This window comes from Ahaetulla prasina, chromosome 14, assembly GCF_028640845.1.
Source record: "Ahaetulla prasina isolate Xishuangbanna chromosome 14, ASM2864084v1, whole genome shotgun sequence".
Taxonomy (NCBI): domain Eukaryota; kingdom Metazoa; phylum Chordata; class Lepidosauria; order Squamata; family Colubridae; genus Ahaetulla; species Ahaetulla prasina.
In genome coordinates this window covers 2,042,482-2,069,043 of record NC_080552.1, presented here as the reverse complement: position 1 = coordinate 2,069,043, position 26,562 = coordinate 2,042,482, and the positions used below count along the sequence as shown (strand labels likewise).

The 26,562-nt window shown below is 47.6% G+C and overlaps 2 protein-coding genes across 4 annotated transcripts; one reads left to right on the top strand and one right to left on the bottom strand.

The window, feature by feature from the left end:
* The first annotated feature begins 16,863 nt into the window (after positions 1–16,863).
* On the top strand, positions 16,864–24,461 carry KDM8 (lysine demethylase 8). Of its 2 annotated transcripts, none has more exons than XM_058157946.1 (8): positions 16,864–17,061; positions 17,134–17,297; positions 17,414–17,546; positions 17,793–17,834; positions 19,322–19,471; positions 19,884–19,976; positions 20,168–20,370; positions 23,032–24,461. In XM_058157946.1, the coding sequence occupies exons 1-7, from the start codon at positions 16,999–17,001 to the stop codon at positions 20,330–20,332; spliced, it is 810 nt and encodes a 269-aa protein (XP_058013929.1). In that variant the 5' UTR covers positions 16,864–16,998; the 3' UTR covers positions 20,333–20,370; positions 23,032–24,461. The 2 variants fall into 2 exon arrangements, with proteins under 2 accessions (XP_058013929.1, XP_058013928.1); XM_058157945.1 differs by lacking the exon at positions 23,032–24,461 and adding an exon at positions 22,317–22,595.
* NSMCE1 (NSE1 homolog, SMC5-SMC6 complex component) lies at positions 20,492–25,227 on the bottom strand. 2 transcript variants are annotated; one of them, XM_058157944.1, is made up of 7 exons: positions 25,042–25,225; positions 24,809–24,930; positions 24,604–24,681; positions 22,589–22,735; positions 22,365–22,481; positions 21,484–21,604; positions 20,492–21,124 (listed from the first exon to the last, which is right to left on the bottom strand). In XM_058157944.1, exons 1-7 carry the CDS (start codon positions 25,157–25,159, stop codon positions 21,039–21,041), a joined length of 789 nt encoding a protein of 262 aa, XP_058013927.1. In that variant the 5' UTR covers positions 25,160–25,225; the 3' UTR covers positions 20,492–21,038. The 2 variants fall into 2 exon arrangements, with proteins under 2 accessions (XP_058013927.1, XP_058013926.1); XM_058157943.1 differs by having other exon boundaries at positions 24,809–25,227.
* Between the last annotated feature and the right edge of the window lie 1,335 nt (positions 25,228–26,562).

The following is a 26,562-nucleotide window of genomic DNA, read 5'->3' as shown; positions in this document are numbered from 1 at the left end:
ACCGTCAATTCTACCAACACTGCCCACCCCCCACAAAAAAAGGCTGTAATTGACTACTTCTGGAGCAATGCAAGGCGCCCTGTTCCCAAGGATGGGGGGGAGAACTTCCAACTGGCATTTTCAAAGAAACTTACCTAATTCTGCATTTAAATCAGCATATAGCATGACTTTCCATCCAAATTCAGTTTTTGATATTCTTAGTGCATTTTACCAGATTTACTTATTTATTTATTCAGTCTGTCAGTCAATTTATAAGGCTGCCCATCTCTCCAGGAAGCTCTTGGCAGAGTTATGCGGAAAACAAACAAAAACCCCGAAATTGTCCTGAAGGTCAATAAAAACAAAGCTACAAGATCCAGAGCCCCCCACGCCAGAGTTGCCCCACTACTCAGCCTAACACAGTGATTCTCAACCTGTGGGTCGGGACCCCATTGGGTGTCGAATGACAATTTGCCAGGGGTCACCTAAGACCATCGGAAATATGGGAAGTATACTTGCGAGTCGAAGAATCGCGCTCCAATGGTTGACTCCACAAGCCAGCTGCAGGCTCTTCAAATCGCTAGCCAAATTCGGCTTCAGGCGCGATGAATTAAAAAAGAGAGAAATCTTTGCTCTGAGGTCTCCCTCTCAGGCCAGCTGCAATCACTCCCAACCGCTAGCCTAATCTGGCTTCAGGCGCGATAAACTTAATAGGGGAGGAGTCTCCGCTTTAATGCCTCCGTCCTCAAGGCAATCGCAAGCAGTTCAGATCGCTAGCCAATACGGCTTCAGGCGCGATAAATTCAAAACGAAAATAATTTTATGGTTGGGGGTCACCACATTGTGGGGAATTGTATTAAAGGGGTCGCAGCACTATAAAGGTTGAGAACCACTGGCCTAACACATGAGGGAATAACCTGGACTTCAGGGTCTATCAGCAAAGTAAGACCTGCCTCTCTTCTGGGATGGGGGGCAAATTGTTCCACAGGGATGTATGCTTCAAATACGTCTCTGTTTCTGAAGCCCCCACCCCACCCACCCCAGGTCTGCAGCTGAGGCACCCTAGAGGGATTGGTTGATCTACTCTGGAAGTGGCGCATCCCCTCCGAACTGCTTCCACCTGCTGGTTGTGGGTGTGTTGATGTGCTGGGAGGTCGGATGAAATTAGGCATTCCAGGTCAGGTTATCTGCTGGTTCTGCTGACAATTAGGGAGGTGTGTGACGCTCCTGGGATATCCTGGCAGTCTACGCTCAGAATCGGCTGCTTTTGCATTAAGCGAGGCTGATCAAGCCGCAGGGAGCATAAATAGATGGAAAAGAGACAACCCGAAATAATCTACTTTCCCTGGTAGAGATCACTTCCAAGCTGCCTGGAATCCCCCCTGCAAAGCCAGCAGCTCTGCCTAGAAGAAACAAAGGATCGCTTTAGCCATGAATGTGGGTCAGCAGTAAAGGCTTAGCCTCCACTGTCAGTCACCAGCTTCTGACTGTCAGGCAGAGGGGGCTATTCAGCAGGTTCTGACAGGTTCTGGAGAACCGGTAGCGGAAATTTTGAGTCGTTTAGAGAACTGGCAAATGCCACCTCTGGCTGGCCCGAATGGGGTGGGAATGGGGATTTTGCAGTATCCTTCCCCTGCCACGTTCACCAAACCACGCCCACAGAACCAGTAGTAAAAAAATTTGAATCCCACTACCGCTGCTGGGGCGTGTCTGGGATGCGTGAAGGAGCTGCAGTGCCAATTTTAGCCAGGCAACTGCCCTTGTCCAGAGGGCCAAAGTCAGGAGAGGAGCCTGTGCCCATGATGTCCAGCATAAATAATGTGAGACGGTTGGGATGTAATCAGTCTTTGTGTAATGCGAACATTTAAAGAAGAGCAAATATCTTTTTTTTTTAAGTTGGTACTTATTTCAAGTAATTTAACAACCGGTTCTCTGTCCTAATGATTTTTTCCAACAACCAGTTTGCCAAACTGCTCACAAAGTTAACAACCGGTTCTCCCGAAGTGGTGCGAACTGGCTGAATCCCACCACTGACTTATTTTAGCAGAAATAAGACAAGCCAGCTCCCAATTAAAGGATATTACTTGCTCGGTAAGCCAAGCAAGACCAAACATTTTGGTCTTTGGTTTCAGTAGTTATGTAATTCTAGCCTATCCTGCTTGCAAATTGTGTTAGGGCCCTCTGTTCTTCTGAGATCCTAGAAATACAACTACATCATCTGCATATCACAAGTACAGGCAAATGCTTTAGATTTACTGCACAAATAGATTTACTGCACTATTGAAATAGATTTCTTTCTAAGATGAATGTCCTAATTTGTTAAATTGCCTACCAAGTTATGTATATAGAAAAACAACAATGGGGCGAGGATAATCCATGCCTAATCTCATAGTTTGGGAAATGACATCTGACCTTCAGCTTTGTATTTTTATGAAGCTTTGGAAATTAGAAGAAACTCAGGCAAGGAGCTTCCAGCTTTTCCCACTATCTTGATGAATAGAAAAAAAGGTGACTTAAAATCAATGAAGGCTACATAAAGGAAAATTGCAGAAGAGGTAGAATATTTTTCTATTAACTGCTGGAAGACTAAACAGGGCAGTAGGTTGGTCCTTTCTTTTCTCCCACCTGATTTTTCTACCCACTTCCTCAGTTTCCCGTATGGCATGTATTCTTTTGCTGAAAGCAAATTCATAGCTTTATATGTGTTGAGGCATCTCCCCTCTTTTCCTCAGAGAGTGCTATCATTGCAAGGCCTCGATCCCCAGGGGTGCTATCTACAAACAGTGAAACTCAGGAGACTGGGTCACTTTAATTGAGAACATCTTAAATCCCTGGCTGAGGCCTTTTGGGCCTTCCCTGATCTTAATTAGCTGATTAGTCATTAACCTCTGCAAGCATTGCTGGAGGCCAAACCAGGTCTGCTGAGGGCTGAGGCCTTTTCTGATCTTCCACCTCATTATACCGTTTCCTAAAATTCCTCTCCCGAGTCTCAGCTGTTAATAAGAAGCAGAATATTTCAACCCTGGTCCATTTTTTAAATGTGCAAAATAAAGGCTGCACTCATTTCTACCTGCACAATAACTACTTGGATGTTGTAGGACTACAATGTCCAGCACTCTAATAATTTCTTAAGATTGGAGAAGTTGCTTATAAAGAAGCCTTTTTTTAAAAAAAATGATTTGCTCTAACATTATAGGTAATTTAACTTTACACCTTACAATTGGGAATTCAGTTGTTTGGGTTGCCCCACATTCTGTATCAAACCATGGCTTGGGGGCACACTTACATTGTTGACACTGGACAATGTGTCCCTGCGTTCTACTTTTTATGAAACCTTGTTGTAGGAGACTCTGCAGATAAACGAGATCACTATCAAAAGTCACGGTCTTGCCCTGTTCAGAGGGAAGGACCTTAATCCTTCCCACAGAAAATCATAGGTTTGATATAAAGAAGGCTGCTGAAAAATAGATCTTACACATAAATTGGACATTGAAGAATAAAGATAAAATGCTTTACAGAGGCAGACAAATGCCTGAGATGATGTAACAATTACCCTCTTTTGGTCCCCAGCCAGGAAGTTAATTCTAAGGGTGATCCTTTTCAGAAAAATCCTCTTCAAACATGGAGGATCCTGTCATTGGTTGCTGTTTTCCAACTCTTGGGCATTTTCCCCTTCAGGATTTCCATCCATGGAATCCGTTTCGAGACTGTGTGTGTGTTTCTACATGCGTGCATTGAGGGGGCAACATATATAAGGCTTACATTATATAAGATAATAAATAATTTAATTTAAATAATTAAATAAATCCTTCCCATTCTGCCTACCCCACCCCCGCCCCTTAGCTACTGAAGTTATCTGGCCTGCAATCTGAAAAACGCAAAATTAGAAAAACCTATCTAGGGCTAATGCAAAACTAAGTATAATGTAACATAGGAAATCAGAAGTACTAAGGGAATGAAGGTGTTGGAAGAAATATACATCTGGTTCAGTTCCACGTGAGGAGAAAGACACTGGAAACATGGAGGCTGATTGGAAAGATGGCTTATTCACGAACAGGACCACATGGGTTTGAGGTCCTGGGCAGCTGACCCCATGAGAGTGAGGGTTATTGATACCCTCTCTTGAGCCTTGCCCTTGAACTTCCTGTTCCTGTGCAAGAAATGTATTCTATTGGTTGTTGTAGGGCAGTGCTGGTGAACTTTTTGGCACCGAGCGCATGCATGCTGGAAACCAGAAGAGCAGCCACCCAGTGCGCATGCGTCTGCCAGGAAGATGATTTTCCGGTGTCTGGTACACACATATATTCCGGCTAGCTGATCTTCACATGTGCATGCGCACCAGAAACCAGAAGACCAGGTGACTGGTGCACAGGTGTGTGCCAGAAACTGGAAGAGCAGCTGCTCGGCTCGCACATGGACAAGCGGCTGTTCTCCCGGTTTCTGGCGTTCCTGCACATGTGAAGACCAGCTGGCTGGCACACTGGAACACAGAAGAGCAATGGGCAACTGCTCATGTGCCTGGAGAGATGGCTCTGCGTGCCACTTCTGGTACATGTGCCATAGGTTCGCCATCACAGTTGTAGGGGTCACTGCTAGCTTTGTAGGCTATCTGAGTCCCAGGCTTGGTTGAAGCTTGCTGGGTGATGCAATGAAGGGGCTTGTTGTGCCATGTGGTGAGCTCTGCTGCTAGATGGTAGAGAGCTAATCCTATTATGTCCTGAGGGTCATGTCTTAATCCCCTCACCCTGGAGCTGAAGGTCTTTTGTTTTGTAGATAGGCTGGCCCAGTCCTTCTCAATGGGCACCAAAGAAGGGCCTCTGGTGGCTCAGCAGACTAAGGTTGTCTGTTATTAACACAGCTGCTTGTAATTACTGCAGGTTCAAGCCCCACCAGGCCCAAGGTTGACTCAGCCTTCCATCCTTTATAAGGTAGGTAAAATGAGGACCCAGATTGTTGGGGGCAATAAGTTGACTTTGTATATAATACACAAATGGATGAAGACTATTGCTTGACATAGTGTAAGCCGCCCTGAGTCTTCGGAGAAGGGTGGGATATAAATTCAAAAAAAAAAATAAATCTGGGGACAGGGAGCGGAAACTATGTTTCTGTCTTTAGAAACATGTTTCTCCTTTAATATATAATAAATTATTAATAAAATAATATTCTGCCTTTTTAATATTCCCAAAAATATTTCATTCTTCTAAGAGGGGTGGGAGCTAACTTTCTGCAAAGATGCACTACAAAGACAAGGGTTTTACTGAAAATATTAGAATAATAGCTACTGCACCAGGGCCAGGCAGGGTAATTCCCTCCTGCTTTCGTCTGCGATGATCAACTGGCCCCCATCTTCACCTGCATCTTTAATCAATTACTGGAGACATGTTATGTCTTTCTTCGAACGCTCTACTATCATTCCAGTGCCGAAGAAACCTTCCATCAAAGAGCTGAATGACCATTGACCAGTTGCCCTGACATCCCTCGTTTTGAAAATCTTCGAAAGGTTAGTGTTGGCCCACCTGAAGGGCATCGCAGATCTGCTGCTGGACCCTTTGCAATTTGCCTACCCTGCAAATAGATCAGCAGAGGATGATATCAATGTGGCACTGCACTACATCTTACAACATCCTGAATCCAGTGGTGGGATTCAAATAATTTAACAACCAGTTCCCTGCCCTAATGACCAGCTGGGTAGGCGTGGCTCGGTGGTCTTGTGACCGTGTGGGCATGGCCAGCTCAACGTCACCCTCATGGATGGGTGCTTCACCTTAGCTGTTACAATGTAATAAGGGTTAACCAGAGAGGCCGTTTCTGTAAGCAGGGCAATAAAGATGAGGCTAGAAACAACATCAATGTTTCTTTCCTGCCTTCCTTGCAGGATTAGCCCTGTAAAGTGGAAAAAACCAAAATTAAGATTTCTTCCAACAACCAGTTCTCTGAACTGCTTAGAAAGTTAACAACTGGTTCTCCCGAATAGATGCGAACTGGCTGAATCCCTCCACTGCTTGAATCCCCAAAGAACTACGTAAGGGTCCTTTTTGTAGACTTCAGCTCAGCATTCAATCTCACCATTCCTGAAATCCTCCTCTCTAAACTGACTCAGCTGTGCCTGACCACACTCGTAGATGGATCATAAGCTTCCTAATGAACAGGAAGCAGCAGGTGAAGCTAGGGAAGATCACACTGAACCTCCATTCAATTAGCACAGGAACAACCACACCCACCAAGGGTTGTGTTCTCTATCCATTACTCTCCTCTCTCTATACTAATGGCTGCATCTCAAAGGATCCCTCTGTTAACGATACAACAGCCATTGGTCTCATTTGAGACAATGATGAGTCTGCATATAGACGGGAGATAGATCAACTGGCCCTGTAGTGCAGCTGGAACAATCTGGGCCTGAACACTCTTAAAACTGTAGAGATAATAGATTTAAGAAGAACTTCTACTATTACCTCTTGCAATATTAGGCAACACAGTATCAGCAGTAGAAACCTTCAGGTTTCTAGGTTCTATTATCCCAAGGACTTGAAATGGACACCTAACATTAGAACCGTCATTAAAATGGCAGGACAAAGAATATTCTTCTTGAGTCAACTCGGGAAGCTCAAACTGCCCAAGAAGCTGCTGATCCAATTCTACAGAGGAATTATTGAGTCTGTCATCTGCACCTTTATAACTGTCTGGTTTGGCACAGCATCCAAACAGGACAGATGTCAGCGTTCCAGAAAAACCCCTCACCAAGTAAAAACTCCAAAGCACGCATCTTTCAAAGTTCTTTTACTAGGATAGGTAAACTGGCACATCTGGGAAAATCCGAATCTGAAAGATCTGGGTTTTCCCTCAGTAAATCAAAACCCCAAAACCACCCCGATTCCTCCGCTGATCACATGCTCCAATCGCCAACCGTCCCATCTCAAGTCATCACTCCTATCACTCCTCCTCCAACTGCAGGACTGGCCTGACCTTGACCAGCAGGAAGAATGTTATTGTGTCTAATGGGCCCCTCTACTAAATCCCCCCTCCTACATTCCCATACATGAGAAAGTGGCAGCACGGAAGCTTACGGCCTAGTATGGCTTCCAAAGCTGACAACAGGTAGACTTCAGCAGATAATTAGGACCAGAAAAAAACACCGCAACCAGCTTGCGTTCCATTGAGGATCTCTATACTATATGAACCAGAAAGAGGAGACAAATTCCTTATGTGTCCGATCAAACTTGGTCAATAAATAATTTCCCATTCCATTCCATCCGATCTGGTTTTTCCATTGGGACAGTGGCACAGCATGGGAGAGTTCACCATTCTTTGCCATCCGTAGTTCTCCATGGGATGGCACTTTCCCAAACACAACTGGTATACCATTTGGGAGCCTTCCTAGACTTGTGCTCTTGGTTTATCAGGAGGGCTTTCTTACAACTTCATCTTGTGGGCCAATTTCACCCTTTCATGGGTCAGAAAATGCTACACACAATCATTCTTGCCTTGATAATCTCAGCATGGATTGCCACACTCTGCCAGGGTTGCCCTTGAAGAATATCTGGAAGTGTGACTGATCCAGAAGGCAGCAGAGCAGGCAGCCATTCATGCACACCCGCTGCAGGAGCTGCCCTATCCCCCAAATGGCTTCCAGGTGTATTCCAAAGTTGTCACCTGTAGTGCATGGGACCTGTTTTTTGGCAATTATTTCTACCTATCCCGTTAGGTCTCCGAGTTCCATCCCTTTAAGAACATCACCCAGCAGCACCCAGGGCGGATGTGCCTTTTCTGTTGCAGAGCCTGTCCTTTGGGATGTCCTGCCCCCTGAAATTCTGTTGGCCCTGGCAACTGTTTCAGAAAGACTTAAAAACATGGATGTTTTTCTCAAGTATGGGAGACAGGAAGATAGTTGGTGTCACCTGTGATTTACTAACCATTTGGGTTGTCCTAGAGGACCATTACTATCAGTGATTTCTTTAAATGTAAAGGCTATTTTGTTCAGTTCATTTTTAAACCTAGGCTAGTCAGCCACTATCCCTTTTGATTAAAATAAAATAATAAAATGAAACAAGTGTTACATTTGGGAGGGACTGGTCTTGTTCTATGTTCCCCAGAGAGCAGGACCAGAACCAATGAATCAGAACTATAAGGAAACCCGATAAATGTTAGAGATAAGGGAGAACGTGGCCACATGGATGTTTTCTTTATTAGGATGTTTCTGTCAGAGTTTAGGCAGTGTGACTAGTATTATGAGATAAACCCAGGAGCAAAGCGCCTTCAGATGATTAACAGTGGTTTATATACAGCTAAATAAGTATATACAGACTTATATATGGTAAATACCTCATCATACAGCTACTGACACAAGGAGAGCAATGAGATACAGAGAGAACATGAGGAGAAGGGAAACTCCCTCTAATAGCTTCCCTTATAAAGACAGCTTCTGACCCAGCTTCTTAAAGTGGCAGTAACCCTGCTGCCTCATTCCTATTGCATCAGCTTTCAGATGTCTCCACTTACAACCTTCCGCTTACAGCTATTAAATCTACATACCCTGACAGTTTCCCTTCACAGCAGGCTGGAGATCCACCTGACCTAAATATTTTAGTGGATCCTGAGATATCCATGGAGAGTTCTTCCATTGGGGTTGGACTAGAAGAACCTCCAAGATCCCTTCCAAGTCTGTTATTCTCTTATTCTGTTCATTAAGCCATGAACTGCAGAGACAAAAGCCAGCATTTTTTTCCTTTGGCAGTTGACAAACCTACAAAGAGCTTTGTTGGAAGAAAGGACATTTTTCCCAGGAAATCACAGGAAGGAGGCGCCTCTGAGGTCCTTTTTCTTCCCCTGTTAATTTGAATTAATCACAATGGCTCTGCTATTTTGGGGGAGGTTATAAAAGACCACAGACCACCTGCTTAGCAGTTCACCACTCAAATCCTACATGGGTCATTTTTTTGTGATGCATGATGGATCCATTTTTAAAGTGATAACATCTGTTGCTTGTACACATTTTATTTATAATTCTTCCCTGGGTGATTATAACAGGAGCTCGGCAAGTAATCACCAGCTGTGTGAATTAAGCTAGGAAAGGCAGTGGTTATTTGATCTGTATACAGAGGTAGCCATGTCTGGGCGGAATAAAACAACAGCTGAGGAACTGTCCCATTGAAGGACTTGAAAATTGCTAAAAATATATGAAGTAGCAAAAGTACCTAATTTATGGCTGATGGTGTAATGCCACTCAAATCAAAGCAGTGGTGAAATCCAAAAAATTTCCCTACCGGTTCTGTGGGCGTGGCTTGGTGGTCATGTGAGTGGCTGGGCATGGCCAACTCAATGTCACTCCCACCCAGTCACATGAAGCCCCCCCAGCCACACCTACCCAGGTTTTGTGGCTCCCAGTGTTTTCTGTGGGAAATAGGTCATGTGGCTGAGAGAGCGTGGCCAACTTGATTGGTCTCACCCTTAGGAAATTCCTCCTTAGTCCAACTCACAATATAATAGCATTGTTCCAATATTTAGAATAGAATAACAGAGTTGGAAAGGACCTTGGAGGTCTTCTAATCCAACCCCCTGCTTAGGCAGGAAGCCCTACACCACTTCAGACAAATGATTATCCAATCTCTTCTTTAAAACTTCCAGTGTTGGAGCATTTACAATTTCTGGAGGCAGGTTGTTCCACTGATTAATTGTTCGGTCAGGAAATTTGAGGGGGTCCTACAAAAATGAGGGAGTCAATCTATTTTCCAAAACACCAAAAGACACAACAAGAAACAATGGATGGAAACTAACCAAAGAGAAGCAACCTAGGACTAAGGAGAAATAACCTAAGGTGGGACCAATCAATCAATGGAATAGCTTGCCATCACTTTCAAAAAGAGTGAGGGAAATACATCCCAAAAGGACAGTGCCAGGAACCACTAAAATAATGCAGAAAACTTAGAACAGCCATTCCTCTTTTTTAAAAAAGTCAACCCCAAAGCAAAGGCAGCAGCTGAGAGGAAAACTAAGAGCAGTTGCTCAGGCTAATTGAAAGCCTAGGTGTGCTGCCAAAAGCCATTAACTCTTCCAACTCTATTATTCTATGTTCTCTATGTTCTAAATTGGGTGCTTCATAGGAGAAGCAATACAGCTGGCTGGACCACAGATGCATTAAATTCACAGCCTGTATGATCAAGCTGCATCATTGTCCCCTCCTGTATCTTTTCCCCTAGGAAGAAACAAGAAGTAGCCAACACTGCATCAGCTATAAAAGGTCTTGGGGAAACTCCAGGGAGTATCAGCTGATCACAGCTTTTATAAAGAAAATGTTTGTAATCTTGTCCTTCTTCCTGAAGGGAAGAGGTTAATCCCATCTCTAGATGGGTGATTGATGGGTTTCCCTGCCCTAATCATGTCAGTTTATATTGTTTATTGTTTATTGACTTGACGTGTATAGGCTGCATTCCAGCTGCAACTGTTAAGTAGAGCTATTAACTGAAGGGGGGGGAACCCTCTCTTGCACTTTATTTTTAACTAGTTCTCCAAACTGCCTATGCAATTTACTAAAGGTTTGGGAGAACCGGCGAGAACCAACTGAATTTCACCTGTGAATCAAAGGCATTCACTTTGCCCAATCCCTAACATTTCAAGATTACCCAGTAACTTTAGCAAGACTGAGGAGTCCTTCCTGTCCGTAACATGTTTCCCCTCCAAATTTTTGTGGTTGCAGATTGGTCTTTGAGTTTTATTTTTTAAGGAAGTACGGCCTGTTTCGATTGTTCATTTTATAATTTATCCCTCACACCCATTCACCCTTTATCTATCACAGCCTCTTTTCTTTCTTTCCCCTTTGAGGTAGGCGTAATTTCTATATTTTTAGCTCCTTCTTCATGTATGTTTTCCCAGATCCTCTCCACAGGATTATGATAATCACTGGCAATTGTGAGACTGTTTTATATTTAGAAAATGGATAAAGTATCATGCCTCCTACAATCCTGATTCAGAATGTTTCCACGGCTATTTTCTAGGGTACAATAAAAATCTGCAAGTACTAATTACATTTGTCATTCTTGATGTTTAAGGAGGCTTAAGTCTAATTGAGCAGACACTCAAGGGTTCATTCTAATTTTGTCCCCACAACAACCCTTACATGCCCCCCATCTCAACCACGAGTCTAAGTGGCAAAGAAAGATTAAAAATCCAGCTACAATAAAACAGTCAACAATCCTCCATATAACTGTGGTTCATAGTCAAGGGTGGGGGAGGGGGATATCTTCCCTTTCTTGTGAAGCATCAAGTCTGACAAGGACCATATGCTGACAGGTAGTTACCAAGGAAATGCCAAGCTGCTCAACTGCTTCAATCTTCTCCAACAGAAAAATGGTCCACCAGGAATCAATCTGGTGCCAAACAAGTGGCAGCAGGGAAGCTGGAATTGGCCACGTCCATACAGCTGTCTGACCAGCTCTCCTCCAATTGCAGAGCTGGTCAGTCCTGCCGCCATGAATGTTGCCACCCCCAAATCTGTCCTTATCCAGAGCAGGTTGGGACTGGACTGTTCTCTTTAGTCCGCTATTGGTGGTTCCCTTGAATGGAACGCTGCTCAACATCCAGCCCATAAGAAGCATCCTCCAACTGGCAAGCAAAGCACGCTGGTTACCCCATGCGTTGTTTGCGGGTGGGGGGAGGATTCCCCCTTTTGTACTATCAATCAATGGAACATTTTCTCCATTCCTGTTTGTCACCTGATGAGCTCTTTAACTATTAGCTACTAGATGGCTGTTATTTAAAAAAAGTTATTGGCTTCTATCTATAGGTCACGCAGACGTTGCAGCCAGGGAATCAACGCTGCAGAGCTGGGATGTGAGGAAGGGGTCCAGATGTGGGGACCAACGTGGGACTTGTCAACTGCCCTCTAGAGATCTGATGACCAGAGACCAGAAGAGTCCAGAAGACTCAGAGAGGAGTTTTTTAATGACGCTTCAGTTGCAGCCATGATGCCACGGACAAACCAGTCGCATCCAAGGCTTCACCCTCTCTGGGTCAGCTAATTTAAAAAGAAAAGAGAGGAGGTTGTGGAAAGATGCAAGACTGCCTAGGATGCTTGAATTTCTGCTTGGGGCAGAATATTGGACTTAATCTCCCTTTCCAAATCTGTTATTTTTATATAGTGAGGATTTGTTTCTGCATTATTTGAACCGAACCTTTTTAGTTTTTGTCATTATCTGCAACTGCCAAGAGTTTATTAAGGATTGAGGAAGAAACTCCCACAAAAAACATAAACGAGCAAGGAAGTTCCTTTGGTGCCAGGGACAGCTCCATAGTTTAGCTTCTCTGTAGACATTTCCTGCTCTTGAAAGTTCCACCAAGTACAACATGCTGTTAACATGGAAGATCCTGAACTGACGTGTGCTGGCTTCGTTTTGATTGGGGGGACAAGAGTGATTGATTTCCATGACTGGATAAGACATTTCTTCCCATTTTTCCGTAGACGGCAGGGCAAGTCATTGCCTCCCCAAAATGGCAGGTTGCTCTTCTCACCACGATCTTGCTCCCTTTTGGGGGGGAGCAAAACTCAATTCCGTGAATAGGAGAGCTGGTTCTTGCAGTCTTTCAGCCATGCCTCTTGCAGTTGAGCATCTAATAGGATGAGGCAGGTGTAACGACTGTGATGCCTTTATCAACCTGTTCCCCGCATTGCGTTTTTATCAGGGCCATCTGCTCCATGGAGAGTGGCAGCTGCTGGGTCGCACAAATAGCTCTGTTGTGTACTTTTGCATAAAGCAACATATTGTCATAATTTCATTGCTATCGCAGGATGGTATAATGTTAACCAAGGAAAGGTGACATTATTCCTGGTGCCTTCAATGTGTGCTGGAGATAAAGGTGTGCTTGTACTTGAGGGAAGCCTCTTCTGAGCATCCCCTTCTCCAGAGGGGGGGGCACCCTTCCTGCTGACTTGTTGGTTGCACCTCTGCTGATTTACCAGCCTGCTTCTCGGAGCAGCTTTTGGAAGAAAAGAGCCACTCCATTCTGGGGGGTGATTTAGCCAGCCTGCTGCTTTCCCCATTTCCCTTTTTATGAGTCAATAGCATTTGCCTGCACAAGAGGACCATACAGGAATCTGCCGGATTGCTCTCAGTGGCAGTCTAATTATTTGTTACAAAGCAGACTGCAAGGCTTCAACGTTTTTCAAATAGCAGGGAGGCAATTAAAAATACTTTATAGCACAATCCCACACAGGTTGACTCAAAGGCCAGCTTTGCTGAGTTCCATGAGAGCTCGTACCACGCCTGCCAAGATTTAGCTTCATTCGTAAGGCTTGGCCAGGTTGCTGAATTAAGCCATGATCCGGGTTCTCACATTACACTGAATCATGGACTAAAGAAATAGGTTCTGATTGGACAGAACAGTAAACCATAAACTAAGCTCAAATGGCAAAATACCCAAGCTTAAAATTAACACAGTTGAGCATATTCTGTAAATGCATCTGTAAAGTTTTCACTCAACTGTAAATGTCTTATGTGAACACAGATTTAGACTCTACATCCCTGTATTTCCATTTGTAATTATATTTAATTATTTTAATTTAAAATCATGATCCAGCCCTGACTAGCCAATTCACTACAAAATGGCAATCTCTACTTGCCAGTAGCCGACAGCTAGAACTTTCTGGCCAGAAAGTCAGAATCTAAGCAGGAATCCATTCCCACAATGAGCAGCATAGAAACCTGAGTAAAATAAACCAATTAATATCCTGCTGAGCTCTGAGGGAATAGGAACCGGGGCTAACTTCCCATTAGACGTATCTTCTCCCATTCCACTTTCTTAAAATCCCAGAAGAGGGACTGAAACTGTTATAGGCCAGCTGGGCTGAGAACGGTGTGTGTGTATGTGTATTCTGTGTGTGTATAAAGCCTTCAAGTCAGTTTGGACTCCTGGAGGCTGCCTAGTGTCCCTGCAGTTTTCCTGGCAAAATCGCCTCCTTCCTGAGGCTGAGCCATGGGAAATTTAGCCTTGCAGACCCACAACCTTTCTAACTCCGTAAAATCTCATATTGCCATACCAGTGGAGTCACCTTTGCCCACAAAGGCCCTCAGGGCTGCCTCCTCCTCTTCCCCTTTGAATTCTTGCCACCTCCATGAGAAAATTCCCAGAATTTCCTACAGAGCAGAAGACAGCCAATGGCAAACCCAGAGCACTTTCATTTAGATCCGTAAATAAAGCAGAGACAAAACAGCTTTTCCCAGTTCTAAGATTCCACGTCTTTTGTTGTTGATTAAAAAGGGAAGTTCATTAGCAAGAAAGCTGCTCCCACAAGTCATCCCAACGGTTGCCCAGATCAACTTCAGAAGAGTCCCATGATCTGGTACTATAGATAACAGAATAAGAGTTGGAAGGGAGCTTGTAGGTCATTTAGTCCAACCCCTCACCCAAGCAGAAGACCTTACATCATTTCTGACAAATGGCAGTCCAGTCTCTTTTTGAAAGCCTCCAGTGATGAAGCTTCCACAACTTCTGAAGGCAACTTCTGTTCCATCGGTTGATTGTTCTATCAGAAAATTTCTCCTTACTTCTAGGTTGAATCTCTCCTTGATCAGTTTCCATCCATTATTCCTTGCCTGGCCTTCAGGTGCTTTGGAAAAAAGGTTGACTCCCTCCTCTGCATCAGCCCCTCAATATTGGGACACTGCTATCATGTCTCCCCTGGTCCTTCTCTTCACTAGACTAGCTGTTACATATTGAAATTGAGTGAGCATAGGCTTCACTCAGGTCCCCCAATCTGGTGGGAAAATACTCAAACCTCATTGGCCGACCCGTCTAGCAGCTCCCTATAAAAGGGCAAGCAGTCAGGCAAGCCAGCTGTTTGGTTGTACTGATCTACTAATAAAGAGCTGTTGCTACTGTTAGCACTGAGTCCTGTCTCTTCCATCGCCCGATCTAACACTCGTCATGTCCAGTTCTTGCAACGGTTCTTCCTACTTTCAGATTTTCCACTTTCTCTGAGACTGTTTCTAAAAAATTGGTTTAATTATTTTTCTTTTGTGTAGGTGTATTTATTTATTTATTTATTGAAAGGATCAGTAATATTGTCCAACTCAGACAACATGATTCAGTGCAACTTACAAAAAAATAATGAAACAAAACAAAACAGCACATGCTGTTCAAACCCAAGTCCATAAAGTCAACATATGCTATCATTCTATACTGGGAACTCTGCTCATCCTGACTCAAGCACCCAGACTGGCAAATGTTCTCCATCTGAAATGATGCTTAACTTAAACCCCAGCTTCCTAAATAGAAAGGCATGATATAAATAAAATAGTAGACTCTTTACTCCTCTCCAGGAACAACACAACAAACTGCAGGTGGGCTTGCCAAGGAGAGATGCCACTGGAGGCCTGAAAGTCTTCCTGAATTCACAAGTCTTGGTCCTTCAAGGAGAGTTACTCTTTCTCGGGCCTTGCCACATTAATCTTGCTTTATTTTGTTTTGTGACCTCTGCAGTAATGAGAACCAAGCAGTTATTGGAGATTGCTGACATTCACATATTTTGTTGTATTTTAAAAGTGTTGCCAGCATCTGCATGTACCACAAATTAAATTAGGTTTGAATTTTATTGCCTCTTTTATTTAATTTATCTTAGCTGTTGCGTTCAAGCTGTGGACCAGCTGTTGTCTGTGAAAAAAAGAATGTTAATTTGAGGGGAACAATTTAAGGCTTTCTACGATGGGTGCTAAGTAATCACTCTGGCAATTATATCTACTGAGCCTTCATGACTGTTCCGTTGTCACGAGCTGCCAGGGTAACCTGACCCAGTAACCTCTTCATCCTTGGGGAAGAGAAGATCACCACAGCCAGGTGCCACTTCTCAGAGCAGTTCTTCCCAACCACGCTGACGATGTCTCTGTTCTCATTAGGCAGAAAATACCCAAATCTTCACTGTGACCATGGTGTACAGAACCCTCAGCCAAGGGAGACTCCTGAAGGCAGAAACCCTTAAGGGATTGCCGGTCTGTTCTTTAAAACAGCTCCCACTGGACTGGCCTGTTTCCCACCATCATCCACTTCTCTTTCTCATCCACCTCGTTTTGTCTCAGAGTATTTGGAAAACTGAGCTTGCAGCCTGGGACAAGATGGAGAAGGGATTGAGGAGGATTCACAAAGCAACACGAATGCTTGTTCGAGAAAGAGTGAAGTTAGGTGGACTCCTGCTTTAGGGTCTGTTTTGCGTAAAGGCTTTAATCATGCTCATGTATCAATGGTGAAATCCAATTTTTTTTGGTACCAGTTCTGTGGGCGTGGCGTGGCTTGGTGGGCGTGGCAGGGGAAGGATACTGCAAAAGCCCCATTCCCTCCCCACTCCTGGAGGAAGGATATTGTAAAATCTCCATTCCCAGGCCACACCCCCACGGGGGCGGGGCTTGGGCCTGCAGCTCGGCCAAAGCTCCTCCTGCCGGCCCAGGCGCAGCCCCGCCCACGCAGCGACTCAGGCGCGGCCAGCCCGCCCCCTGGCGTCCCGCTGGGTGAGCGCGGCGGTGGGAAGCGAGCGTCTGCGCAGGCGCGGGGCTCCCGCGGCGCCCGAAAGTGACGCGTGGCGGGCGGGCGGGCGGGCGACCGGCTGGCTGCGGGCCGGGGGCCATGAGCGGGAGGGGAGGGGAGGGGAGGGCGGGCGCGGCTGGGCGGCGCTGGAGCCGGCGGAGGTTCTGCGCGCGGCGCGGGCCGGGCCGGGGCTGGGCGCGGCGGAGGTGGGGGCGGGCGCGGCGGCGCTGCTGAGCGAGGCGGCGGCGCTGCTGGGCCAGGCCGAGGCGGCGGCGGCGGGGCGGGTGGCCGGCGGCGGCGCGGGAGGCCTGCCTGCAGGCGGCGGAGCGGCTGGGCGACTGGGCGTGGGAGCGGCTGCAGGAGGGCCCGTGGGAGCGCGTGGGCCGCGCCTGGCGCCGCCTCTTCGCCCACGCCTGCCTGCTGCGCGCGCTCTGCCTGTGCCGGGCGCGGGGGGCCTGCGCGGAGGCCCTGCGCGCCTGCGACCTGGGGCTGCTGCTGGGCGCGCCCGGCCCCGAGATGGCCCGCCTGGCCGCGCTGCTTCAGCGCCTGCTGCCCGCCCCGGACGGCCCGCCCTGCAAGGTGGGACGGCGAGGAGCTGGGAGGGGCTCGCGGGAAGGGAGGACGCCCTCTGACCCCTCCCCTCCCCCCCAGAAGCCGCGCACGGAGCGGCCCCCGGCCCAGGAGGAGGAGGCGGCGGCGGTGCCCCGGGCGCGGCGCCCGTCCCTGCAGCGGTTCCGCGAGCGCTTCCTGCTGCCCGGGGCGCCGCTGGTGCTGGAGGGCGTGGTGGACCACTGGCCCTGCCTGCGCAAGTGGAGGTGAGGGGCCCTCCCGCCTTCCCCCTCCCCGGTCAGCCTGGGCCCGCTGGGCCTCCCGAAGACCACCCGGAGCGGGGGGGGCATCTCGTTCAAAGCTTCGCCTTTTCTTCCCGCAGCGTGGATTACCTGCGGCAGTTGGCCGGCAACCGCACCGTCCCGGTGGAGCTGGGTGCTCGCTACACCGACCACGATTGGTCCCAAAATCTCATGACGGTCGCCGAGTTCATCAGCCGGTTCGTCGAGCAGGAGGTCTGAGCTCTTCCTTCAGCGGAGTCCCCGGGAGAGGGGGAGGGAGAGGAGTCGGTATTCCTGCCTTCATGGGGAGCCTCCCTTGCAGGATTTGGAGTTAGAGCCCCTCTTCAGGGAAAGTGGGAGGCTCAGTCTTTACAGGGGCAAATGGGAGAGGGGGAGGGTCTGCTGCAAAGACTGGTTTTGCCTCTTCTGCTGCTCTACATGACTCGGTCTATTTCTTCTGCCTCTTCTTTTTCATGCCAGAATCCCAATGGATACCTTGCTCAGCACCAGCTTTTTGACCAGGTAAATGCAGAAATTACTGTGGATCCTAGAAAACAGGGCTTCTCTTTGCCCCGAATCACACCCCAAAGTGTTTTCTCGGCCCCCTCCAATTACCCTTCACTCAAGAGAGATCTCTTGATGGAAAAAAGTCGTCAGAAGCCTAAGCCTCCCCCACCCCCAATTAATTTATTTATGAAAAATGATATGGCTGCCCACCTGAGTCTCAGTGACTGGGCAGTTTACAAGAGTAAAGCCCAATATAAAAACCATGAACCTGTCATTCTCCTGGCATAACAATCAGATAAGCCACTTGATGGGCTCCATCTCATTTGGGTCCCAGGGCTTCACGGCTTTGCAAGAATGGGGGCCAATCTTATCTCCATGGGGACGATATTCCACAGGTTAGGGAGTCGCCAGAGAGAAGGCCCTTCTTGGTCCTGCATTCCCTGCCGTGCTGGGTTGGGTAGATGTGACTGGGAGAGAGAGTCCTTCAGATAACCTGCTCCCAAGACATGAAGGGCTTTGAATGACAACCAGCACTTCAGAAGCAAATTAGCATATATTAAACCTTACTGGGGAAGATCCTGTCCCTTGTAAACCAGCCACGTTGTCTCATGCTTCTCCCTTCACCCTGGAGCTCTTTTGGATGTTTTGCATCATGACTCTGGATGCAGATCATCCACCATGCTGGCCCGAATCACAACTATGCCCTAAAGCACTCCACGGGGGAAGGCTGCTGCCACTACATCACAGGGACCCTCAGATTCCATAGCAAAAGTCCATTGCCCACCCCAGTAGTAAAGCTCTATTGGTATTGTTGCAGAGGGAGTACTGGATTGGTGCTTCTTGCTGTGGAAATATATTTGTATGAGATAGCTGTGCTTAGTCTAAATGGCATTGAGTGTATGGCTACATCCAGTATTATTTCACTTTTTTAGCAAGCTTGTCCTGACTCCTTTTTTCTTACTCTTTACCGAAGAGGCATCTTGAGCAAGGAAGAGAAGGGATCAGTGTTAGGGACTGAGCATGAGTCCCAAGGATCCCAAGGCAGAAATAACTTTGCCTGTGGATTGCCGCAGAGCGCCATGTCAGATCAAAGGTCTTTTGTGCAACATCCCACAAGCTATGGGGGAGGGGGGAATGTCAGACTGTGGAGCCCAAATTTGGCCATCAGTCTCTCTGATATCCAAGTCAAAGGAGCAGTGCGTGCAAGAGGAAGAGCAACTGCTGCAGGCTCTCAGAGGAGCCAGTGGAGTTGATCCAACAAACAGGCATGCTAGCCTAATGCCTCCCATATGTAATAGTCAGCTGAGGTCTTATAGTGGTGAAAGACATATAAGTGTCATCTTCTCTTTGTGATGCTTTCACGCTATATATTTTACAGTGTAAATTTTATACTCCCATAAGCCGCGTAATTTTAATGGCAAGTTAGCTATAGATCTTGTTCTCTGCATGATGCAATACCTCAGACACCCTCTTTACTTTTACTTCTGATGGGACATCACCAGATTCCAGAGCTGAAAGAAGATATTGGCATCCCGGACTATTGTTGCCTGGGCAAAAATGATGAAGAGGAGATTACCATCAATGCCTGGTTTGGCCCATCAGGGACCATCTCACCTCTTCATCAGGATCCACAACAAAATTTCTTGGTCCAGGTTTGTTTACAACCTTCAGAGGTTTTTGCCAGGGCAGAAACAAGGCCGACTCCTTATGGTTCTTAACATAATATTTTGGGCAATAGTTTGCTCTGGACCACCATCTTTATCTAACTTCTGGCATTGCCAAAAATTCATTTCCCACTGCTTCAATTGGTCCAAATTATTGATGGGGCACTAGAGATATTTGCTGGGTGTTCCAAGTGCCTTCATAGCAGACTGTTAACTTCACCCTGTGAATTAGTAGAGAAAAGGATACTGTCCATGGCTTTCCTTCTAACTCTCGGGGCATGAAGAAATTGTGCCATCCCTGCAAGGGCCTAGTCTGGAACATCTGAAGGGAGAGAAGGGTGGGGTAGACGACATCTCCCCATCATGACAGGCAATTAACTTTTTATGTTCCCATTTTCAGGTGATGGGACGCAAATACATCCGCCTGTTCTCTCCTGATCAGTCTGAAAAACTGTATCCACATGAAGGGCACCTTCTTCGCAACACCAGCCAGGTGGGTGGCACCTGTGATTTACGAAACAATGGCCACTAGTTGTCCACTGTGATTTTTAAAGCTAACAGCCCAAAAAGGCTTTGCCACAGGCGCGTAGTATCAAAGACATTTCTTTCCCCATCTTCTGAGGCTGTAAGGGTATTCCTGAGCTTCTTGAAGTGTCCAGTCTAAAAAAGACATTTCTTTTGCAGGTTGATGTGGAAGACCCCGACTTAGTGAAGTTTCCAAAGTTTAAGGCAGCTGCATTTCAAGAGTGTTTCTTGAACCCTGGAGAGGTCCTGTTTATCCCGGCCAGTTACTGGCATTATGTCCGAGCCCTGGACACCAGCTTCTCTGTTAGCTTCTGGTGGTCCTAGTTTATGCTGAGAACAGATCAAGAGGAACCACAGTACAGGTACAGAATGCTGTGGCTGATCCAAGAAAAGCACACCTACCCACAGATGCAGCAAGCAGAATAATCTAGTCTTCTGGTTCCTGCTACTTCCAATTGCCCTGGAATAACACACTTTGCAATATTCAGTCCCAAATTTATTTTGTCAGTAGAAAATATGTCACTCGCAGCTACCAACATTACGGCTTAAGTAAGTCATCCTGCAGAATCCCAAAGGGATTCGCTCTTGGGTGGTATGCAAGGAAATTAAAATTCTCTAATGGATCTACAACCCACTCAAATCCCACCAATTCATAGAGGATGATTGATGCCAAGAGCAAAATGTCTTTGAGAAGAGGCAGGGATGGCCCCGCTGGGTGAGTGGAATAGGTGCTCAGGCATATCCTATTGTGCTAAGTGGGATAGGACCCCCATCTACAGTGATTCCCTTTATAAAATAAAGGAGAAATGTTGAGGACAATGCTCCACAGGCAGTAAATAAGTGGCAGGCCAACTGCCCAACCACCACTCAAAGCAAAAAGAAGGCAACATGGCTGCCAATAAAGATGGCAGCACAGGCACTTGTGCAGTTTCAACTTTTAACCTCCGCACAGCCCCACTTTGTCCACGTGCACCCAGAGAAAGAACCCGCTCCTCTGTGTCATCCGAGAGGTCAGAGGCTGCTGCTGCTGCTATTGCTGGTGCCTGAAGCCTGTCCTGGAGGCCTTCCTGCTCTCTCTCCTGGCACTTGAGGGCAGCTGGCTGGGAGGGTGGAGGTCTGCATAGCGAAAGAGAAAATGCAGGATGAGCTGAAGAAGGAAGATAAACCAGAATGGTGTCGGCTCACATCCCACTTTTATTGTGATGGCAGGCCACCTCGACTTCTGGAAAGAAAGGCTTTGGCTCTGTGGGTCCGGCTAGTTCTCTGCTTTTGAAATGTTACCATTTTCATTTGGTCCTCCCCTCTAAAAAGCCTCTATTTGAAGGAGGTTGCCGCTTCCAGCAGCCTTAGCGGTCTTATAAAATGAAATAAAGGCCAAATCGCCTGTATTGATCAGACACTGCTGCCAGGTTGGCCTCGCCTCCCTAGGAAAAAACATAATTCCACAGACAGACACGCTACCCTGAGGTTTTTACCTGGAATCCTGTGAGGCCAAAACTGCTTGCAGTGAGGGCAACGGGGCTCTGCTTGGGTTTGAAAGTACTTGGAAAGGCAAGAGCAATGGAGCACAATTCCACAGTTCTCACATGTTTGATTCTGAAATAGAAACAGTCCCATTGAGTCACACATACAGAAGATGCCCAGGCCTCTGAGCAGATAATTTGACTCTTCAGAGGTTTTAATGGGTTGGGACGAAATGATGCTGCCGAATCTTAAAGCCCTCATCTCCCTCCAAAGGAAGCAAGGGAATGGCAGCTCTCCTTTAAACAGACTTGGCTAGGCTTGTCCTCTTATTCTATCACCACCAGCTGCTCTATAGGAAAGTCTAGAAATGCATTTGGTGATTTGTAATTGTTTTTAGCCTTGTGCGTTCAAGTGACCTGGCAAAGCTGTGTCGTTCAGACCTCCAAAATAGAATGTTACAAGCAGGAGGACTCTCCTCAAACAACTGCCCACCCACTGCCAGGGACCTCCCAGCCTTTGTGCTGTGCTGGGATCCCAGCTTCCAGAGAGGCCAAACCACTTGAGCAAGGAGAAGCCCTTTTCTGCAGTAAGTCCAAGGAAAAGTTGCTAAATGGTCAGGAATTCACCCAAGGGGTTGACCATCTTAATGTGAAGGGTTTGGCCCATCACCTGCTTACAGTTGGAAACTGCAAGGCAGCAGCTGCATTAGTCTGTGGCAGCCAAGCATCAGGAGTCTGGTAGCCCTCTTTTCTACTAACAGATTTTGTTACAAGGTATGACTGAACTGCAGCCCATGAAAGGTTAGTTCACGGTTAATTACCAATCTACTACTGATTTTTTACAGGTGATCCATGTCTCTTGTATCTGCCACAAGATGGGTTGGTAGCGTTACCTGAATAGAAAGGCTGTGGCAGATATGACATTTCCGGGCAGACTCCGGGTAATGGCGGAAGATGTACTGCTCCAGTTCAAGGATGCTGCGGATGTGCAGGGTGTACTCCCCTCCTTTCTGTAAAACAAATCAAGAGGCTGTCAATCTCCTTGGAGCCCATCAGCCCTTCCTCCCTCCTGTGCAGGAGGTGTGATGTGCCTGTCATCACTGAGACCTTTGCCCACCTCACACAGCCACTTCTTCTGCACCAGCTGTTGGAGCACTTGTTCCACCTCCATTTTCTTCATTTTCTTTGGCTTCAACTGATCAGCCAAGTTCAAGATCTCGGTGGACGATGCAAAGCCGTTCCTGGACAACAGGATCAGGTCCAGCTGCAAAAACAAAGGATCTAATGTTACTTCTGCCAAAAAAACTGTTTCCCCAGACAGACATGGGGTGCCATATCTTAAGCATCCCCCCCGTCCCAATAATTTCCAATCAGGGATGGTGTGACCTGATGGGCTATTCCCTTCCTCCCCTGGCCCAACAGGACCCAAGAGGCAGAATGCATGTAGGAACTAGAGACTATCATCCACTAGAACTTAATAAATGTGTTTTTCCTGGAATAGGTGATTATGGCTACAGCCCTGGAGAGATTTGTATTATATTTTTGTTTTTATCTCTACAGACCATTTTGCACATCACACATGGGCCAAAACAGAAGAGAAAAAAACAGCTTTATCCTAAAATTGGTGATATGCTTCAAGAAAAAAAATAAGGACATCAGAATGTCAGGTCAGGACTACCTCCTGCAGAATCGCCTCCACTTCATCAGTGCATTCCAGTAAAGTTTTTGTGATTGGTCATCTCAAACCACTTGGATTATTCCAATGAAAGAGAATCTCTCTAGCTCAGAGTGTAACTGGGGGGTCCTTGGTGCTCTCTGAGGTAGACTGTTTGCTTGCAGACGTTTCCTTACCCGACTAGGGAACATCATCAGTGCAGTCTACCACCATCCTGTCAGTACCTCTCCTTCCATCCCCCTACCACCACAACTGATGAAGCTTCTTGAATGAGAAACAAAATGTCTTCCTCAAGGAAAAAAACAGTCCAGCTGCAAAAAGCACCTTTGAGTCAAGTATAACCTGGATGACTCAGAATCTCCATAGACATCACCAGTGCAACCAACAACCAAGCTCAGAGACCACCCAGGAGCCCTCATATGGATTATTTAGAACATATTCAGGCCACTTCATAGCACAAAATACTAGTGATCCAGGAGCTGCTAAAACTACAGGAGAAGCTATACGAGGTAGTTCCTCTCCTCCTTGCTCTCCCAAAGAATTCTCTTTAGCAGAATTAATGGAGAGGAAGCAAACAGCGCATTCTGGTTGAGGGGGATCTAAAGCTGGACCACCTCATAGGTGCCAGTGCCTTCAGCAGCTCCAGCTCCAAAAACTAGTACTCTGCCTAAGAGTTTTAAAGGAAATCTACTATCCTTGCACTTAGCCACAAAAAACCTTTGCCAATATTCCTCAGAATTCTGTTACTTTTATCCCTCTATACCGGTTAGTTTGTGAAACAGAGGAAAGCATACAAGAAACCCTTAAATGGTCCAGAAGTTCACATGCCTCTAGCTTCTATCCAGACTTTAATAAGATCCATCCTATGAACAGTCACACGAATGAGAGATCGAAGTCCAGCCCCAAGATAAACTCAATCAAATGTAAAGTTAAAACCGGTGTCCAGAATTTATCTATCTTAGCAGAATCCCTCTACATCAGTAGCTCCAATTCAAATCAATGACGGTTTCATTCTCAAAGTGCCACAAATTATGTGTTTCCGCTGCCTCTGCCATGAATCGGATGGAGCAGGACGGGGGTCCTCACAAGAACATGACAAAGGTCACGATTGACGTATCTTTGTCTTGCATGTCAAACCAAGCTCTGAAGGCTATTTTGCCCAGAGGTGGGAAGACGCCCCTCGTATCAATTTGCTGGACAGACCCCCGCAACCTGCAAGCAGCTTGGACTTCTCTACCAGGTCACAGTGCTTTGTAGCCCCCTTAAGTGGTTTACAGAGTCTGCCTATTGGCCCCAGCAACCTGGTTTTACTGACCTGAGAAGGATGGGAGGCTGAGGGACCCTTGAGCAGGTCAGGATCGGCTCATTTCCTCCCGGGTGTTGCTGCCAACACCTCCCGAGTAACCGCAGCAGCACCAGCAGCAGTCCTGGGCATCCCTCAAAGGCCGCCTACTTACCGTCTTCTTGAAGAGCTCCAGCTCGCTTTCAGAGAAGTCAGTGGCCATTTTGGTGAGGTCGGTTTCTGCCAGATTCACCTGGGATGGAAAGGAGGGGGGGGGACTCAAAGGCGGGCTTGGGGGCTCGGCACGGGCGGGGCCGCCATCCACCGCACGTGTCAGGCTGCCCGAAGGGGGCCGGGCGCCTCCTCAGCCGGCAGCTCACCAGGGCGACGTAGGTCTCCCCGCTGTCTTCCGCCGAGCCTTTCCGGATCTCCATGGAGAGCGGCTGCAGCTGCGCGTTCAGGGCGGCCAGGAAGTCGTCCAGCGGGTCGTTGGCGCCGGGGGCTGCCGGGAGGCACGAGGGGGGAGGGGGGAGCGTCAGGCAGCCGTCGCCCCACCCCCACCCCGAGAGAGGCCCCCGAGCGCCCCTCCAGACAAGGGCGGCCCCGCACTGACCCGGGTGCCGCTGGTAGCACAGCCGGCGCAGTCGCTCCGCCTCGGCCGCCTCCACCACCCCGCGGGACAGCAGCGCCTGCAGGAAGCGCCGGTGCGCGTCGCTCAGCGCGGCGGCCATGGCGGTCGGCGGGGGCGGGGCTCCGGTAGAGGCGGGGCTTCCCCGCGCGCCTTCCGGGCAGGGCAGCTGGTTAGCGCACCTCCTCCAGTCTCCAGAGCGCCCTCTGGCGGGCGGAGGCCTGCAGCAGCCGCTTGTCTGGCGCCCGCCGGCGCCTCCCTGGGAGCGGATGGTCCGACGGCTCGCCTGAAACTCCGGGGGGCGCCTTCAGTTCCCGGGGGAAGAGAGAGTCCCTTTGTTGCCACGGAAAGCAGAGCCCCCAATCCGGGTGTGACTCCAGGAAGCGGCACGGGACCCCAGAGGGCCGCTCCGGAGGCCTTTGGAAGCGCCGGTCTGGAAGGCGCAGGAGCCCACCTGGCATCGGTGGCCCCTCCGGCGGTGTCCCGTGCTGGGCTGCTGCCTGCAAGGACCGGCCTGTCTACCCACTTCTAGCCCCTTTTATATACAACTCAAGGCGGTGAACATACAGAACATAGAACCTTAGAGCTGGAGCAGGGGACCTCAAAGGTCTTCTAGTCCTACCCTCTACTTAAGGCAGGAGCCTTATGCCTCCCCACCGTGATCCCACTTATCCTTCTCTCCTAGAGACTTGCTAGACATACCCAATTCCTGCAAGCGTTCATCGTACAGATTAGCAACCAGCCCAGTGGTGGGATTCAAGTAATTTAACAACCGGTTCTCTGCCCTAATGATTTCTTCCAACAACTGTTTCTCCCGAAGTGGTGCGAACTGGCTGAATCCCACCACTGAACCAGCTCCCTAGTCATCTTTGTGGCTCTTCTCTTCTTCCCTTCTTCCAGAGTCTCAATTGTTTGTGTCATGGCGACCAAAACTGGATGCAATGTTCCAAGTGTGGCCTTACCAAGGCATTATAAAGTGGTATTAACACTTCATGTGATCTTGATTCTATCCGTCTGTTTATGCAGCCCAGAACTGTGTTGGCTTTTTTGACAGCTGCAGTACCACGGCTGGCTCATATTTAAGCGGTGACCCACTGGGACACCTAACAGTTGCAGCTATTGAGCCAGGCACTTTCTATTCTATGCCTATGCATTTGGTTATACCTACCTCATAGTCCTATTTTCTCCCCAACAATCATCCTGTGAGGAGGTTGGGCTGAGAGGGATTGGCTCAATGCCAGCCAGCCAACCTTCATGCTAAAGCAGGACTAGAATTCTCCCCCTCCTTCACCACTTCTCCAAACTGGCCTCCATGTTGCCATCTTCTGGATCGAGGAAGCAACCCTGCCCTCTGGAACTCCATTCCCCAGAGGCAGGCATGGGGATCCTGGAAAGCCGCAAAGACCTTGCAAAGTGAGCAGAGTCTGCTAGTGAAGCCCGTGTTGTATGTCGTCGATGGCGCTGGTTGTTTTTTAACCCAGGCTGCCATGTGGTTGGGTTGTTTTG

Excerpts from the sequence above, each read along its gene's own strand:
- KDM8 (XM_058157946.1), top strand. The coding sequence starts at position 16,999 with ATGGCCCGCCTGGCCGCGCTGCTTCAGCGCCTGCTGCCCGCCCCGGAC. Across the intron at positions 17,547-17,792 it reads GCCGGTTCGTCGAGCAGGAG|AATCCCAATGGATACCTTGC; the intron begins GTCTGAGCTCTT and ends TTTTCATGCCAG. Across the intron at positions 19,472-19,883 it reads AACAAAATTTCTTGGTCCAG|GTGATGGGACGCAAATACAT; the intron begins GTTTGTTTACAA and ends TCCCATTTTCAG.
- NSMCE1 (XM_058157943.1), bottom strand. The coding sequence starts at position 25,159 with ATGGCCGCCGCGCTGAGCGACGCGCACCGGCGCTTCCTGCAGGCGCTG. Across the intron at positions 24,682-24,808 it reads GGGAGACCTACGTCGCCCTG|GTGAATCTGGCAGAAACCGA; the intron begins GTGAGCTGCCGG and ends TTTCCATCCCAG. Across the intron at positions 22,736-24,603 it reads TGGAGCTCTTCAAGAAGACG|CTGGACCTGATCCTGTTGTC; the intron begins GTAAGTAGGCGG and ends TTGTTTTTGCAG.